The 18,697-nt window shown below is 33.5% G+C and overlaps 1 protein-coding gene and 2 non-coding genes across 4 annotated transcripts in view; 2 read left to right on the top strand and 1 right to left on the bottom strand.

The window, feature by feature from the left end:
• LOC117572673 (ecdysone receptor) overlaps positions 1-18,697 on the top strand; it is a 121,872-nt gene that overhangs the window by 20,020 nt on the left and 83,155 nt on the right. For both annotated transcript variants that reach the window (XM_034255700.2, XM_052004784.1), the window contains 2 exons: positions 998-1,697; positions 1,758-1,924. In XM_034255700.2, coding sequence (XP_034111591.1) covers positions 1,126-1,697; positions 1,758-1,924 — 739 coding nt within the window. In that variant the 5' untranslated portion in view covers positions 998-1,125. The remainder of the gene's footprint in view (positions 1-997; positions 1,698-1,757; positions 1,925-18,697) is intronic.
• Positions 599-672, bottom strand: Trnan-guu (transfer RNA asparagine (anticodon GUU)). Its single transcript has one exon. It is a non-coding gene; the product is annotated as a tRNA-Asn (tRNA).
• Positions 846-919, top strand: Trnan-guu (transfer RNA asparagine (anticodon GUU)). Its single transcript has one exon. It is a non-coding gene; the product is annotated as a tRNA-Asn (tRNA).

The raw sequence follows: 18,697 nt of genomic DNA, 5'->3' as shown, positions 1-18,697 counted from the left end.
AATAATAATCATATTGCTGTCACTTTTCCTCGATGCCCCAGGGGGCTATTCTTACATAAGCAATACAGAAATTGGGTCAACGTCGGCGCAAGCGACCTTATCAAGGATTCTGGGTCAATATGCTTACGCCACACACATCTCGAAGCGAGAGAATAGTTTGTGGCACATAATACTAATTGTATACGTGCGGAGGCGTGTAAAAGGGGAGGTGTGGCTATGTATATTCTCTTGAGAATTCAATTTGCACTGGTGGTCAGCACTGAAAACAAAGACACAACCCTTTTAGACGGGAGATGCGGTGTAATGTAATAGTAGAAGTAGACGGATGGTGCATGCAGTGTGAGTGTAGTTATTACGAACGTTTAAGGTGCATTAAACTACTGCATTGACCTCGTTGAGCGTCAGGCAATTGACATTTAGACACGCAAACCGGGAACGATATAAAAACAAACTGCAACTTCAAGTGATAGCCAGTATATATATATATATTAGCTTAATTAATTACTATTGTAACTATTGGTTGAGGATAAATTTCAGAACGTAGTTTGGAATTTTAATTTATTAAATAAATAAAAATAATTTAATAAAAAGTTATTGCCGCCCCCGGGTGGACTCGAACCACCAACCTTTCGGTTAACAGCCGAACGCGCTAACCGATTGCGCCACGGAGGCTGTTGTTCTGACGGCGGCCAAAGTTGCTTTTGTCAAGCAGTGCATACACATTTTGAATAAAGCAGTCCAATTGCAAAAGCTCTTATTGGCATTTGTTATTAGTTGGTCCATCAAAAACTGTTGTTCGGCTTTATAGTATTTCAAGTGTGTAAAAATTTTGCGCTGCTAGCACAGCCTCCGTGGCGCAATCGGTTAGCGCGTTCGGCTGTTAACCGAAAGGTTGGTGGTTCGAGTCCACCCGGGGGCGACTTAACTTTTTTATTAAATATATTTAAAATATATTTTGCAATTAAAATAATGTAACCTTTTTTTGTATTAATTGCAGCTCTACGGCACTTGACAAATTATGTAAAATAAAATGCTTGTAGGCAACATGAAGGCGTGGCAATGTTGTCAAACGCCACTGCAACAACTACAACAATATACTGCTTTTAATAGTTTCGTGCATTCAAAATGTACCGTTTGAATGCTTCACAACAGCAGCAGCAGCAACAACAGCACCAGCAACAGCAACAAAGTGGACAACAAGTCAAACAACATAAACAATCAGCAATTCCCAGTCACATTTTGTTGCAACAACAATTAGCTGCGGCCGCTGCTGCCGCAACTGGAGCTGGCAATATCAGCAATAACAATGCCGCCGCCGTCGCCTTGACCTTTCAAGGGGCCAATGCAAATGGCGGCGCAACTGCAACAACAGCGACAGCAACAACAACTACAACTGTTGAGGATAAATTAAAGCTATTGACAACTGCCACGGCGACGCCGTCACCGACATCAGCATCAGCACCAGCAACAGTACCAGCACCCGCTATAATAAAAACCGAACCCATGCCTGACGTCATCGCCTTGACCACCAACTCCACATCCACCTCGAATAACAGCAACAGCTCTGTTGCATCTGCAGCCAACAGCAGCAGCGGCATTGCATCGACATCTGCGGCAGCGGCTGCTGCTGCTGCGGCTGCAGCCTCTTCCAATGGGCATTTGGTATTTGTGCCCAATAAACGGGCGCGTTTAGATGCGTAAGTTTTTGCAAAAGCTTTTGCTTTTCATTTCTAAAGCTTTTGTATTTTGTATTGCAGTCCCGAGGATTGGATGTCGACGCCAAGTCCAGGGAGCGTGCCCAGCTCGGCGCCGCCGTTGTCGCCATCGCCAGGGTCACAGAACCACAGCTACAACATGTCCAATGGTTATGCATCGCCCATGTCCGCCGGCAGCTACGATCCATACAGTCCCAATGGCAAAACAGGTGAGTGTGCTATGCGATGAACACAAGCGAAACGAATAAAACCGATAGGCAGATACGAGCACGTCAAACAATGCGTGCAAGAAAGCTTTCGTGCAAACTGCAGACAGCGCCATCTAGTGTTCGACTGTTTATAAATTGCTGCCTTTAGTTGTCAGTGGTTGTTCATAGATGGCGCTGATTGCAATTTTGTTTTAATGATTCGTATAGACGTTTCGTCGTAAATTGTATTAAAGTAGGTGGGAAAATTTGTTAATAGAAAAATGGAAAAATCGCTCTCATTTAAAATAAAAGAAAATATATTGCGGATACAACTTGTTATTTTTAAAAAGTACGTTTATTCGTTTTAAGTATATGTTTATATAAATACATATTTCTGAAAATATTTGTAACTTAACTGTAACTTTTAAATTGACCCTATTTAAATATTTATATAAAATCTGTCTTGTGTAAGCGTGAACTAAATTATACATAAACTTGACTTTTAGTTTTGTGTATAATAATTAAAGAAAACGGAAAATGCAGATAAAATGTATAAAATCATTTAAGCCGAAGGAGTTAATGTGATGTTTGTTTTTTTTTTTAATTTAATACTTTCTTATATTGAAAAATTTGACTTGAATTTGAACACAAATCCATGTAAGAGGATTTAGTTAAAGAATTTAATTCAGAAAAGGTATTAAAATGGCTTAAATACAAACAAACAAGTGTGTATTTAATGATAATTTGAGGACGTCACAACAAAGTCAATTCCAAAAATTGTTTTGAGCTACACAATCCTGTTGTTGGCATTGTTCAACAACTTTTTATTTGAAATAAGAAACGTTTATCTTTTTGTTGAATATTTTATAGTATTATTAATATTTATTCCCAATTTTGCTCACTCATTTTTCTTTAATTAATTTTTAAACACAATAAATACGATATGGCTAAGAGTTTTCTCATTAATTTTGTTTATGCGAGCCAAGTCTTTAAGTGAGTGCTGTCAGTGTCTGTTTATTCTGTTAGGCAGATTAAATGCTCAGCCGAATCGCGCTGTGAACCCAGAAAATGCTTGTTATTAAAAGGCAGTTTGTTAACCTGTCGCCGGAATATGTGGCTGTGGCAAATATGCCTTAAAATCCAGGATGAGGAAAAGCCTCAGTGTAGACCTAAAAGTGAATTAGGCACAAAGAACTCAAGCAAATACACCCACACATATATATATATATATATATATATATATATATATATATATATATATATTTAGGTATATGTATATACTTAGAACGTGCCTTTCACCTTTCACGTGAAAACGTGGCCATTTTCAAGGTCGCGCATGCCAGACAGCAAATTGAATGCCTCCAAGCCGCGTTGCCTCCTCCAGCTCTCCTATGCTCAAATGTAAGCCTCGAAATTACTAAAACGCGCACAGACAACACAGACAGATACGACAGATGTGTGCTTGTAGCGAGGGGGTGGGTGTTGGGGGTGGTTATGGGGCGCGTCTGACTGACAATGCCAATAAAGTTGAAAGTTGAAGGTCACCAGACGGCGTCGTCGTTGGCGTCGGTTTTTGGCATCGGCGACAAGTTGAAGGCTGAACGCAGACAATCAACTTTGAGGTAGCCAGACAGCCCCTCACCTCCACCCTCCGCCCTCTGCCCACCGCCCCCTCGCAACCTCCTTTCGCAACACGCACAATTCCTTGCAACGCCAACGCCCTTGCGCAGCTTCTATTCCAATTCCAGTTCCCAATTTCCCTTTACAGTTCTTGCCTTCCACTTCCAGAGCCAGACCCTAGTTCTCTTGGCCCTGGCCGTGAAAGTGGTTTATGGCCCGCTCGAGGGTCTGGCTTTCTTTTATGTGGCCAACTAAAATAAAATGGCCAAAAGCGTTGACGTCGACGTCGTCGTTGTCGTCGTCGTCAGCGGCCCGCAAATAATCGATTGTTTCCCTGGCTGCTGTCTCCTACGTGCAACCCCACAAACAAGCAATAAAGCTGCAGACTATAAGATACCAGGTACCCATTGCTTGGGGAATACACAAAATATACTAATATACTTTATATATTAAATATTCTTAGTATATTATATATAAATTGGTATACTAATATTAATAATATCTATATGAATAGTTTAATATTTCTAATGAATAACTTTTGCTGTAAAGTTATTATTCAAAATGATACTTAGTAAATAAATATACATGGTATACGAAATATTTATATATGAATAGCTGAAGATATTCACTAGACAACTTTTGAATTAAAGTTTAGTATTCAAAATAAACAAATATACTTAGTATACTTAATATTCATATAAGATTAGTTAACTACTTCAATAGAAAACATTTGTATTTAAGGTATAATAATATTAACCAGCGACTAATGCAAAAGACTTGGGATTGAATTCCTCCCAATAGAATGCAGATTCTAAATAAATATATATTATATATATATATATATATATATATATATATATATATATATTATTTAAAACAAAAGTTTTATAACGAAATGTACAAAATTTCTACTTTAAATTCAGCCAATTTTGGGCTGCCTGTAAAAATGTTTTTGTTCGGTATTGTTCCTTTGTCGATAAAATATTATCAACACTCATTACAGTCATATGTATTCAAATCATTGAAAATCTTATTTAATAAAACTATCTATAAATATAAAGAGTTGTTCAAGCGCCACTTGAAGGAAGCCAAAAATTAGCATTGTATTGTAAAACCATTTTTACCAGCAAGCAATGCAATATGCTTTATTTGATTATAAATTAATTTGGGAACAGATGCATTGTTGTTTTGTTTATTTAAAATTGTTGTTTTTTAATTTTGTTGATTTTTGATTTTTTTTCTTTAAAATTTCTGTAAAAAATAATTTTAAATAATTTTAAAGATTGTGTAATTTATTGTAAAATTTTACAATTTATTCGTATTGTTATTTGACAATTAGTTGCCACAGAAATGATTTCATCAGTCTTTCGCATATTTCTCCGATTGCCAGCAAATGATAATGCCCTTTTACGCACAACGGATAACGGGTATGAAGAGGAGCTACCTCAGCTCCTGTCTCGGCTGCATATTGTGCGTGTGCTTTTGAACCCAAAATCGTCTCGCTTTCACTTTGTGGATGTGTCTGGCGGTGCGCGGCGCATGTAACGAAGCCAAGCAAACGACCCACAAAAGCCCAAAAAAGGGCAATGGAAGTGAAGTTGGTGGAGAGAAGAGAGAGAGGGAAGCAGAGAGAGAGAGAGAGAGGTGGAATTGTGGCAGCTGAGTGAGGAAAGCGCGTAATGTAATGAAATCATGCCAAGGCTGTTGAGGCAGACGTAAAATGGCAAGGACGAGAGAGAGAGAGAGAGAGAGAGAGAGATAGGGAGAGAGAGAGTGAAAGAAAGAGCAGCAATAAAAGCAGAGAAAAAGGAAAGTTAGAAGGAGGCTGCCTTAGGGACGATGACGTTGTGGGCGAAACACACATCCCAAATACATGTTATCAAGTTGTTTGTGTTGTTGTTGTTATTTTCGCAATTTCACTGGCAATTGGGCAACACATTTGTGTGTTGCTTGCGTGCCCAATGTGGCGTATGCGCAATGTCTGCAAACCCATGAAAATGCTCCCTAGAAACGACAGCTGCTAGAGTTGCTGTTGTTGTTTTGTCGCTTCTGCTTGATTTTACGCATATTTTGCGTACATTTTCTTGACATTTTCATTCGATTGCGTTTTGCAGATTTTCGTATTTTCACAATTTCGTATTTTCACATTTTCCAATTGAGCTATGGCCTGACAAGGCATCGGTAATTGGTTATTTATATGTATGGTCGGTCCAGTTCAGTCTCGAGTGCACTTTATGGCATGTCTCATTAATCTTATGCTAATGACAGCCACAAGGTCGTCACAGTTCACAACAGCTCAAGAGAGAAGCCCTTCCTACTTCTTTGCATTGCCATTGCCAAAGTTACAAAAGTCTGCACAAACTTAGAAAGCAAGCTGTGTGTATCGACCAAAAATTGCGGAATGAATGCGAAGAACAAACTGAAAGATAAGCAGAATGCTGGCTAATGAAAAGGCGAAACTTTGTAGACAGCAAATTGAGAGAAAACATGCAGATGCATAAATATAATCATAAATTGACACAGAAAACCAGACAAAAGCACTTGATATTTGCCATTCGAAACTTTAAAGATTAAAACATATTTTAACTCTATTCTTTAATGTCACTTAGAATGTATTATTTATTAAGAACTCAAATAGAACTGAAATAACCATACTTTAAAATATATTATAATATTTTGTTATATAATATCTTGCAATAAGTTTACACAAAAACTCTTTAGATTTAAGATGCAAAACATAAAGAATTAAGGATTATTTTAATGAGATAGTTGCTTTGAAGATAGATCAGGGAATTATCTCAATTGTAATGTCTTTGTTAGATGCAAAATATTAAGATTTAGAGATTATTCTATTGAGATACTTTCTTTGAAGACAAAGCAGGAAAATATCTAAATTATATTTTGTTTATTAAAATTTAAATGGGACTCAAGTTACTTTAGACTATATTTATAGTTTCTTTTTCTGTAAAATATTTTACAATATGGTCATAAGCAAATATAAAACAATCATATTTAAGTAAAATAATAATTGAAATTCGAATTCAATGAAGAACATGAATTAAAATGCATTTGTGTTCACTTCAGTATATGTTTACATCAACTAGGATATTATATATTTAGATCATAATGTATCCACACATTTTATATATTTATTTTATATTTTATAAAAGTTCCAAAATTCTCAAACTTCAACTTTCCTTGCCCTTTTTTGTAATGGATGTTTTTCTGCATCAGTCTGCATCATTTTAAAAAAATGAATCCTATTGATTTTATTGTTAATCTAGTACTAAAATTTTTACATTTTTTTTTTTAAAGATACGAAAAAAAATAGATAGATTAAAAAAAAAATCCAAAAAATTTGAAAAATACTAGAAATTTCGAAAAATACCATAAATTGGAAAAATATAACCTTGAAGATATTTAATACGAGTCTCAAAAATACGAACAAAGATAGAAAGAAATAGAAAAAAATACCATGAATGTCGAAAAATATCATAAATTAGAAAAATTGAACCTTACTAACCAAATTACTTGCTCTTAAATGGCATATTATATTAAATCGTATATCAAATCTTTTCTTTGCAGGTAAGTCAACGCTTTTGCAAGCTTCATCAAGTTGAAACTACGTATTGAGGGTAAGCACCGAAAACGTTAACTGTTAATTGCATAAGCGTAAACCGAATCCTTTGTCGTTGCCTCAGATTTCAGAGAGTAGCTCAAATTAGCATAAGGTTATACGCTGCAGGCGCTTTCCAGAGAAACCCAATCGAAATGCTCTTCCCCCCTTTCCATCTTTTTGAGAATCGATGGCATCGATTGAGCAATGCTCTGCAATTAGGTGCGTACCAAATGTCTAGACGGGCCAAGCCCTGGGCTTGAGCAACAAGAACTCAGAACCCAGAACCGAGAACCCAGAACCGAGAACCAGAAAACCAGACTCAATGTAGAAGGCGCAGTCTGAGCTTAATCTGTGCAGGACACGCAAATGCTTCTGCCGAAAAAAAGTAACTTAAAATGTTCAAGGTTTTGCAGCGATGAATTTCAATTTCAATCATGTGCCTGAAACATGATAACCGTTTTGCTTAGCTAGCTGCCTCTCGCTCTCGGTCTGTCTGTCTGGGTTGAGGCTATAAAAAAATCAAAAATAATAAAAAAGCACATACTATAAACTACATATAAGCAGAAGAAGGATTGAATGTAGGTAGAACTGGTTTTTTGGCTTGCATTTCCTGATCTTTGCCTTAGAATTTGTTGCTTGACCAAAAAACAACAAACAACAAAAAAAAGCAATCCTCCCGTCTTGAAATTTGTCGCTGCTGCGGTTGCTCTTCTTCTTCTTCTTCTACTTCGACGCTCTCTTCTTCTTCGTGTTGTTATTGTCTGGCTTTGCTTTTTCAAGGTCTACCGACAGCGTCTTCGACAGCAGCTGCCTCTTCTTTTTTTTTTTTCCTCTTAGCAGGTACACTTGTCTGCCCATTGTCCAGGCTCAAAAACTTCATCATCATCAGACCACGATCATCATCATCATCGTCATCGTCATCATTGTGGCTGCCTTAGTGTGTCAAATGGTCTGCAAGGGGTTGTTGTTCAACCAAAAAAAAAAAACTAAAAATAAAAAAAAAGAAACCTCAAACCTCGAAGCAGAGAGTCCAGAGTTTCATTGTTTATGCCATCGGCACATGTTTGCGATTCTCTTCTTCTCTTCTGCTGTTGCTTTTTTTGTCGTTGCGCTCTTGTACATAAAGAGTTTCGGTATATGGCTTGACCTTGATCTTGAAAACATACATACAAATCGCCGCATATATGTATGTGCTCAGCTTTACATAGAATGCATATGTGCGATTAAGTGGGGAGAAATAAGCTCAAAACGCGTGCAAAACAAGTTCGAGGGTATTGCAATACAGGGTGTCTATAGAGTTGATAAGGAAAGTGCTGAGGAAGTTTATTAGATGATTATTCCGAAACTATAAAAATTAAAATTATAGATAAAATGTGTTCTGTAATATGTTAATATTAAAATTTGAGAAACGAAATTTTGTAGAAGACTATAAAAATTTCTAACAGAATCAAAGAATTTAGATGGAATAAATACAAAATTGGTAAATATTTCATTTTTTGGAATTATAGAACTAAAGAAACAAAAACATATAATCTTACAAAACATACAGAACTGAAAATTTCATTAAATTTAGAAAAGTATACTGAAAAAACAAACCAAGTTCTTAAAAATTGTGTTCATGTTATTAGACCATTAAAAATTAAAACATTAGTCTAAAAAATGTCAAATTACAATGTGTTATTCAATGATATTAAAATTGATAAACGAATTTATCACTCAAGAACTTCTATGATATTAAAAGAATTAAGATTAAGAATTGAATTCTCAAGACTTTCGTAAGCTTAAAAGAATACTTATTAAAAGCATTACAAAAATATGAGCTAAAACTAAAAACAATAAATATATTAAATTCGATTTAATTATTGACGAAATACTTAAAATGAAGAAAAGTCCTGTCGCACCTCAAACCCATTTACACGCATAGCTTTGCACAAAATGAGTCACCCTGTTAACCCACTGCGCTTGTAACCCAATTAACTTGCAACTGCATAAAATCAACTACAACAAAACAAGAAGAAGAAGAACGTCGACAGTCAACTCGAAAAGCTTGAAAAAAAATTGAAAAGTTACCCCGCGCCAGTTGAAGGGTTAAATTAAAGCAACAACACAAAAAAAGAAGTAAAAATTTGAAACCCCGGAGCGAAAATGAAGGCACAAAACGTTACCTAATATGTCAATCTATTGATGTGTGCGTGTGTGTGCGAGTGTATGTGTATGTGTGTGGCGAATACGTGGAAGCATAAATAGGCCAAATGCCATTAGCACACAACAACATCAACGAGAAGAAGAAGAAGAGAGCGAAACTGACGTTTGTGGCGGGTTTCGCTTTCCTGTTTGCCTTTCATTTTAGAATCGTGCATATAGGGCGCAGCAGATATATAATACATATATACGTATGTTTATATGCTTTGTATATAATAGCGCACAATAAGTGCAACGCTTGTGCAGAGAACCCGCACAATTAATTCCCTGCAAATGAAAAACAACGAAATAAAAAAATCGAAGAGAAACCTTCCCAAATGTTGTTGTTGTTGTTGTTGTTCTTGTTGTGTTTGCAGAGTTTGAGTTTCGAGTTTGTCCTTGAAATTCATGTGAATTTTTGAATATCAACAACAGCAATTTGAACACGATTATGAAGTTTCCTAATGATGTTGTCGCCGTTTGTTTAGTTCGCTTTCGGTTCCCAAAAATATGCGAACGGAGCAACGCCTACTCTCTCTGCCTCTTTGGGGGGCTGCCCCAAAGCTTGCCACATAGATAGTTGCGGGTAGAACGTGGCATTAGCCGAACCAAATACGTGAGCAACGTGCCACAAATGGACTTAGCACGTTGCCGCTCCTGTTTTCACTCCCTGTTGTTTCTATTGAGAATTATGTGACAGTTCAATTTGCATTTGCATTTGGGTAACAATTTGCCCTAAGCTTCGTTGCTCAAGGCTCAAAATTGTGTCCGGTTGATTGGCACTTTTCACAGGCACTTTGATTGGCATTAATGAAAGGAGACGTTTTTGTCAGTCTTGTTGCAAATAGAAATGATAAGGATTTGCCGCTATTAGTTGATTGAATAGATATATAAACCCAATATAGTTGCTAGCTTTATTTTCTGCATTAAACTGAACAGATTGCAATCACCGATGATTTAATCAACTTAAAGAACACTTTGAGTTAAGTTAAAATGGAAAAAGATAATAAAGATAGCAACTATAATGTTAACTGTTTACAAAACAATCATTTTTTAATTCAATCTCATAATAATCAAACATATTATACATACAATTTTTATAATACGATGATTTATAATATGTACATTTTATTTTTGAATTTTGTATGTTTTTCATTGAAATTTAAGTTTATTTATTTAAGTTTTTATTATTCTATATATAAAAATTTAAAAATTCGATATTTCAATTTCCCACTGATTTCATTTAAAATTTTAATTTTAATACCCGCTACCCATAGGGTAAAATGATATTATTACTTTGTAACGGCATCTCTGAGCCTATAAAGTATATATATTCTTGATCAGTGTCAACATCGGAGACGATACAGGCATGTTCGTTTGTTCGTTTGTCTGTCTATCCGTATGAAACACTGAATCTCAGAGACTTTTAAGATATTGAGCAATAATTTCCTTTCGACAGCAGAGGCTAGTGGCGATTTTTGTTCTATATAATAATAACTATAGCTATTGAAGAAATACTATTCGACTTAAATCGGGTTTTATTTGCTTTGCATAACAATGTGGTTTATTTTTTATTCTAATTTAGTTATGTATCGAAATACCAAATACAGTATTTTAGCGGTGTACTTTTTGGTAGAATCTGCTCTCTTGCTTTAATTTGTAACTGTTTTAGCAAAAATGCTATAAGAAATACTCATATTTATTATGATTAAATCTTAAATATTACTCATATTAAACTCATTGAATAGGATAGTTTGAGGTCAATAACTCTTCACAATATTCAAGGGCATTAAATGAATCACAAATATTTATGCACTTAATATATTCATATAATTATTTGTGATGCATTTTATTTTAATATGGAGAAAAGAGGCATTTGGAAATGGGTTCATACTTTTAGTTGAAAGCTTCATTCCATAAAAGAAGTCCTCAAATAACTAAGGAAATTATGTGTTCTTACATTTTTTATCATTATTTTTATGTTGATTTATTTTTAGTATATAATTGGTTTAATAACGGTATGTATTATTACATTTGATAAAAATCTATGTTGCATTTCACACATCAATAAAATCGTCTAATCGAATTGATATTACATATATTACATTATATTTACATACATACATATATCTTTCTATGAAACTGTTAATAATGTCTTAAAGATTTCAATTCCATTAGCTAATTTTATTAAGATTTTTATTATGACACAAATTTATATTTCATCATAATAATATATCATCATTTTTATATTAATTATGTATTAGGAATAAATCAAAAAAAAAAAAACTTGTGAATAATTTTCTTGTGAAAAGAGATGAGACAAAGAAAACAAGTTTTTGTTTTAAAGGTTTTAATATAAAATCAAACCAATAACAATAATTTTTTTTTAGGAATCGACAAAAAGTTAAGAATATATTAAAAAAGTTTGTATTTCCAATTTTTCACTCTAAAATCTAGCCAAAGCTTAGAAATCTGCTAAGTATAGGGTATCTAGTAGTCGACAGATTTAAGCTCGCTTTACTCACACTCTTTCTCTCTGCCTGCTCGCTCACTCTTTTTCTCTGTCTGATTGCACATTTGCTGTTATTAGATGTACTGCGTGTCTGTGTGTGTGTGTGTTTTTTTGTTCATACATATCGCACATATGTTTGCACATTTATTTATTTATTTTTTGTTGTTGCTTTTGCTGTAGTCGTTATTGTTGTTGTACTTATTTCAGTTGCGCTTTCTCTGTTTGCGTTGTATTTTTGTTCTGTGCACTCGTTGCTGTTTTTGTCTGTATGAGTGTACGTGTGCATGTATGTGTGTACGTATATCTTTTTGCACTTGGCCTTGAATTAATACAGCGAACTTTGGCTTTTTATATGGCGCACAAGTTTATCGTGCATCTCTGTAAAAAGATAATTAATTTCATGGCAGCAGCGTTTCATCGCTGACGCGTCGTCGTCGTCGTCGTCGACTGCGAACTGTGATAATTACGGAGCGCATTTCAATTTCGAGCTGCTTGCATTTTGTCAACTTTCATTTCATCAATAACCACAGAGATGGGCCGAGCGAGGCAGAACGATCCAAAAAGAGAGAAAGGGACGCACAATTTCTCTCCCTCTCTCTCTCTCTCACTCGCTCGCATACACACAAGCGAAACACGCGCGATAATTTCCAAAATGTGCCAACAACAAAGCAACCGTTTTCAAGGTCACGCACACAGACGCACTCATCAGTTGCACCAACACACACACACACACACACTCACATAAATTTGCACGCACACACCCTCACATACACACACACACATTCACTCAATTGGACACTAAAATAAAAACATACGCTTGTTGATAATATTTTGTTTTCGTTTCGATTCTTTTTCTTTTTTTTTTTTCTTTTCCTCACGAAATTCTCGTTGGGTATATTGAACTGCAGGCAGGGGGAGGTTTGGGTGGCAGCAAATGGGCGTGACTTTTGCTTAATTGGACAAAGAAAAGTGAAAGAATATGAAGAAAAATAAAATAAATGAATAGTAATAAAAAATAAAAATAAATAATAAAAGTAAATTGAATTCGAATTTAAATTTAAATTATGTATAATAACGAAAAGCTAAAAATAAATACTGTAAGAAATGTCCACCGAAAACAAAAACTTCTATGAAATTATATGGTATATTTTAAATACTATGGTATGAATAAAAATAATGTCGATAATTTCCTTATTCAAGCTAATTTTTTACCAAAATTATTAATATTCTTTCAAACTACAGTTCATTTAAAAAAATTAGCTAATTTTGTATAATAGTATTTTAATTTAAAAAATGTGAAAACAATATTTTACAAAAAAAATCGTAATCTTTTATAGAATTAATTCCAACTTAAAGTATTTTCAGCTCTTATGTATTTTAGTTAGTTGGTTAGTTTCTTTTTAATACTAAAAGTAACAAGAAAAAGAATCATCTACCTAATTTTTGTTATTTTTTATTTTTAATCTATGGAGCATAAATTAGTCGTGCAATATTTGTGACTTGCCAAGTGTTCAATGCTATTCATATATATTTTTTTTTTTTATAATTTTCGGTTGTCTTCTTTTATTTTTTGTTTATTATGTGATAAGACATTTGGCACAGTGTTGTTGACTTTATTGTGCTTTTTCTTAAAATCGTTGAGCATTTTAACTTTCTAGATTATTCTAATAAATAAATGCGGTTGTGGAAATGCTAAAAAAAGTGCATAAAATACAGAAAAATAATATGAAATGAATAAGATTGACTGCAGCTCGCGTTGATTGCAAATTCAAGTGTCAAAAATGTATATAAACATTTCTTTTATTTATATGCCCCATATATATGTATTGCTCATTCTGCCTCACACCAGAAATCATGCACACGAATACGAATACGAATACGAATACAGTCATGACATGATATTTATTATTATTAAATCAGGTCAGAGACCCATTAACACATATATGTATGTATGTATACGTCCGAATATAATATAAATTTCGGGGGGCTCCGATACAAACATTGTCGGGGCATTTCATTTCATCAGCAATCGCTCCACACACACGAGCACACGTGTGTATCTGTATCTGTATCTGTGTATCTGTATCTGCAGTTTGTATCTCTGTGTGTCGCACAATTGTCTGACTGTTTGTCATTTAGTCTCGCTGCGCGTCATCAAAAATGGCCGCCCAGCAATCCGAAAAAACACACACAAAAACCAAAAACAATTTGAAATGCGAAAACACTAAAAATAAAACGAGCATTTTTGTTTTTCTCGTTGGTTTTTGTGCTCTTTGATTTACTTTTAGCAGCTCAACTAATTGCCGCCTAGCTGCGGATATTTATCAATGAATGTAGCTCTAGCTACACCATTAATAACTCACAATGCTTCGACTATCAATGAGCTCATCTTACAGATCATGACATACCTATTGACTGGGTCATTGAAAGGAGCAAAAACCGAAAAAGACATGCAGTGGGTGTGAGGGAAGAGTGTGCCAATAGTCAATACTTGTTGTTTTCGATAGTTTGTGGTCACACGTTATATTGCCTACTTTTAGTTGCTAGACATTTGCTGGAAATGTTATTAAATTTGTTTCTTTTGGCGTACTTATAGAGCACTAATAATAGATATTTGATTATTTAGTGTAACTTTTAACTTTAGATCAAATAAAAGAAATGGAAAGATAAACAAGAAAGCTACAATAATGAAGTGTGACATATTATCGTTAAAGCATACCACATATATATACTAAAATATACCATAAGTTATATTTGGTATATTAATATTCTAAAAATATACCATGTAGTCTAAAATATTGTCAACCACAGCAACTAAGACTCGACAACAACAACCAAAATATACTAAAATTTACCATAAGCTCTATTCGGTATATTAATATACTAAAAATATAGCATATAACCTAAAATATTGTCAACCAAAGCAGCTAGGACTCGACAACATTAACCAAAATATACTAAAATTTATCGTGAACTGCATTTGGTATATTAATATACTAAAAATATAGCATATAGTCTGAAATACTGTCAACCAAAGCAGCTAGGACTCGACAACATTAACCAAAATATACTAAAATTTACCGTAAGATGTGTTTGGTAGATTAATATACTAAAAATACACCACATAGTCTAAAATATTGTCAGCCACAGCAACTAAGACTCGACATCACCAAACAAAATATACTAAAATTTACCATAAGTTGCTTTTGGTATATTAATATACTAAAAATATAGCATATAGACTGAAATATTGTCAACCAAAGCAACTACCATAGATCGTCAACATCTTCGGTTGTTTGTTATGTACCGTTATTTATTTACCTACTACATAATTATGAGCTTTATGTCAATTTCTGTTGAGATTCATTTATAATACTCCTTTACCCTATGGGTGCCAGTCATAAAAACACTTTCTTAGTTGAAAGGAAATCACATTATCCCATATCCATCTGTCCATCCATCAATAAGTAGAAGATGACTTAAGTGATTCACTAATTTAAAATATGTTACATCAGCTTTTTAGTTCAAATATATGGAAAAACTTAGTAAAGGACTGCCTTTTCTTTTAATATTCTTTCAACAAATATCGATACATTTTGAATGATTTTTGTTCGTTAGACTTATTTTGCTACACTTTCAAAATTAATTAGAAAAGAAAGTGATCAAACATCAAATATATATATTTTTTAAATTATTCATTCATCCATTTTTATGTACTAGTAAGTTTCTTGTATTATCTTATCTCATATACAAATCGATTTTGGACATTCATGCAAAAGAATAAAGTTGTTCTGTAAGAAATTCACACTTAATTTAATATTATTATTTCGATGTTATTTGCTTAATAAACAAAATTTCAAGATTCGACTTAGATGCTATATTTCTGCCTGCAATTCTTCTTAGGTTAACATACAAATATCAAAACTGTATCTAAAACTTCGCACTTAGCACATCTCGCTACGGTTGAGGGCAATGTCTGATAAGTCATGAGTCAACTAATATGATTTACTGGATAAGTCAGGAGGCAATTAGAATGCTTCGTAATGCAATGTGACTAATAAGTGCAAAAATATTTCAACTAGAACCGAACTGCGCGCAGTAAATACGAATCTATACGAGATATTGCAGATCGAAAAGGTGCCCACACACTCACATTATACAGATATATACTATATAGATGAGGTGTCTGTCTGTGTGTGTGTGTGCTATACAAGTTGGTAAACACACTCTCGCTTTCAATTTGAAATGCTATGAATTCAACAACAGCTCGTCGTCGCTTATCTCAAACAGCAGAGTGCCGCAGTCGAGTGCAACGAATATATATGCGAATATATTCATGAATACACACACACTCAAATACGAAAGTATATACACATAAGAAATGTGTAGATATAGTAAAAGTTTTAGCAGCTCAAAACAAACAGTAAATTCGCAAAACAAAGGCCATTAATTAAAAGTAATCTAAGAAAGAGAGAGAGAGAGAGAGAGAGAGGCGAATGGTGTTGCCAAGGGAAGCAGCAGGTACATATTTGTTTGTTTTGCTTCTGTTCAATATTTGATTGATGTTTTATGACCATCGCAATACGTTTAGACGGCTATGTTGATGATTAATGTCTAATTAATGCGAGGCAATGCACTCGTAAAGTGTTTAGAGCGTGTGAGCATGACAAACAATAGCGAACGAAATATAATATATATAAAAATGCGGAAAAGGTAACAAAGATTATTATTAGATGTTTTCCGAAAAATGTTCTAGCATTTTTAGCGAGTCTGGCTTCATAACTTTTTCTTATATTAAACGAGTGTGCAATCGTTGAAATATGCCGAAAAATACAAAGATATACCGCAAGCAATATTTTGGTATATGTTTATACTCCAACATTCAAAATATACTAAGAGTAAAAAATATACCTAAACTCTTAAGTGAAACGATTTGCGCTTAAATAAAATAATATCGGAAAATGCAAAGATATACTGTAAGCTATATTTTGGTATATGTATATACTCCTACAATCAAAATATACCATAGACTATAAAATATACCTAAAATTTTAAGTGAAACGATTTGCGGTTAAATAAAATTTTCGAGTGCATTGCAAATAAAATTTAGGCTAAACAATGAACCTAACGACGCAGTAAATTCTGTTAATATGTACCTGAATTTTGCACAAAAAAAGCAAAAGAGAAAAGAAAGTACAACAAATTAAACAAAAAAAAAACTCATCACAAAAGCAACCGAAAAATAACACAAAATGAATAAAACGCAAACTGCATGTGTACCTAAAATATATATATATACATATGTGTATATTGTAGATACTGATACACACACAACCAGATACAGATACGGAGACGTGAAACACGAACAAAGCATTTCAAATCACAGCACACACAAATAAGTGCGAGAACAAAGGCTGAGCAAAAAATGTATACTTCTTATATATGGCATATATGAAAATAACAAACGAAATTCGAAATGAATAATCAGGGGCAAAAGGAGCTCAAGAAAGCCAACCAAATCAAATTGTTTATAGGCAAACAAAAGACACACAAATGTGTGTATGGACTAAGTATAAATTACTTTGAAGATATGCGTATATTAATGAAGCGATTGACAGCTAAAGAAAGCAAGTGGGTGGCTCAAAATACTACAATTAAATTTGAAGAAATTTCATTAAAATATGTTAGATATATTGCAAACTGAAACACCAACCATATTTTAAAAATATACCGAAAATAGTAAAATATACCAAAGGTTTCATTCATGTATCAATGCAGTCAAAATATACTGCATTCAAAATATACTTTAAAAATATAATACTGTATATGAGTATTTTTTATATTAAACTAAAAATATACCGAAATATACTAAAATATATAAAATATAGTATATCGATATAGTACTATATAGTGTTATAACAATTTTTTATATTAAATTAAATGAATATAAATCTTACAATTTTGTCGAAATTTAAATAGAATATATAAGAATCATTTAAGAATATGATATAATACTTTTATATAAACGATTAAGATTTTATTTAAGGTAGTATATAAATCATATATGCCACGGTTTGCTAAGAAACAAAATTCTCGAATTTTAAATTTGCAAAATTCTCTTAATTCTAATATATTTTGATGCATTTATTTTCGCATTTTCATTTAATTGAATGTGACAAACGAAGTGTCATTTATTTTTTGCGTATGCCTTGTTTTCTAACAAATCGCCTGTCTAAAGTATTCCCCCATTTTAGCTAACCTAAAGCGCATTGCGTTAGTCACATTAATTGACTCTATTAGGAATGTGCGTCGCAGACAACGCGGCGTATGCGTCATAAACACGCGTCATACGCACCGTGTACACGCACACATTCACACACACACACACAATCACACGCTGTCTGCATGAAATTTCGCACTTGCCAAACTTTTTGTCACCACAACGATTGTGGCTTTTGTTGTTGTTGTTTCGTTGTGTTTCTAGTGTGCGTAAAAAAGTGCGTGGCGCGAGCGGCGTCGCTTTATCGCAACTGAAACTCAATGAACCGTCGCAGACAGAAATAAAATACACATGAAAAAAGAACAAAATAAAACTATAATTAGTATACAGACACAGCGACGTCTGGATACACTTTAAAATATACATTTTAAATTAGAAAAATTAAATCAAATTATTAAGAAGAGAAATTACATAATAAAAGAGACAAATTATAAATAAAAAGAGATATATATTAATAGTAGTTTAATGAAAAGATACATTATTGAAAAAAGTACATTTTTAATATAACATTAATTATATTTAAATGGTTATATTTTAATAATAAAATGTTCCATTAACGAATATTGATAGTGTCCATAAAAA

This window comes from Drosophila albomicans, chromosome 3 (assembly GCF_009650485.2).
Source record: "Drosophila albomicans strain 15112-1751.03 chromosome 3, ASM965048v2, whole genome shotgun sequence".
Classification (NCBI taxonomy): domain Eukaryota; kingdom Metazoa; phylum Arthropoda; class Insecta; order Diptera; family Drosophilidae; genus Drosophila; species Drosophila albomicans.
The sequence above is the reverse complement of the archived record's forward strand: the minus strand, read 5'-3'. Positions and strand labels throughout refer to the sequence as shown.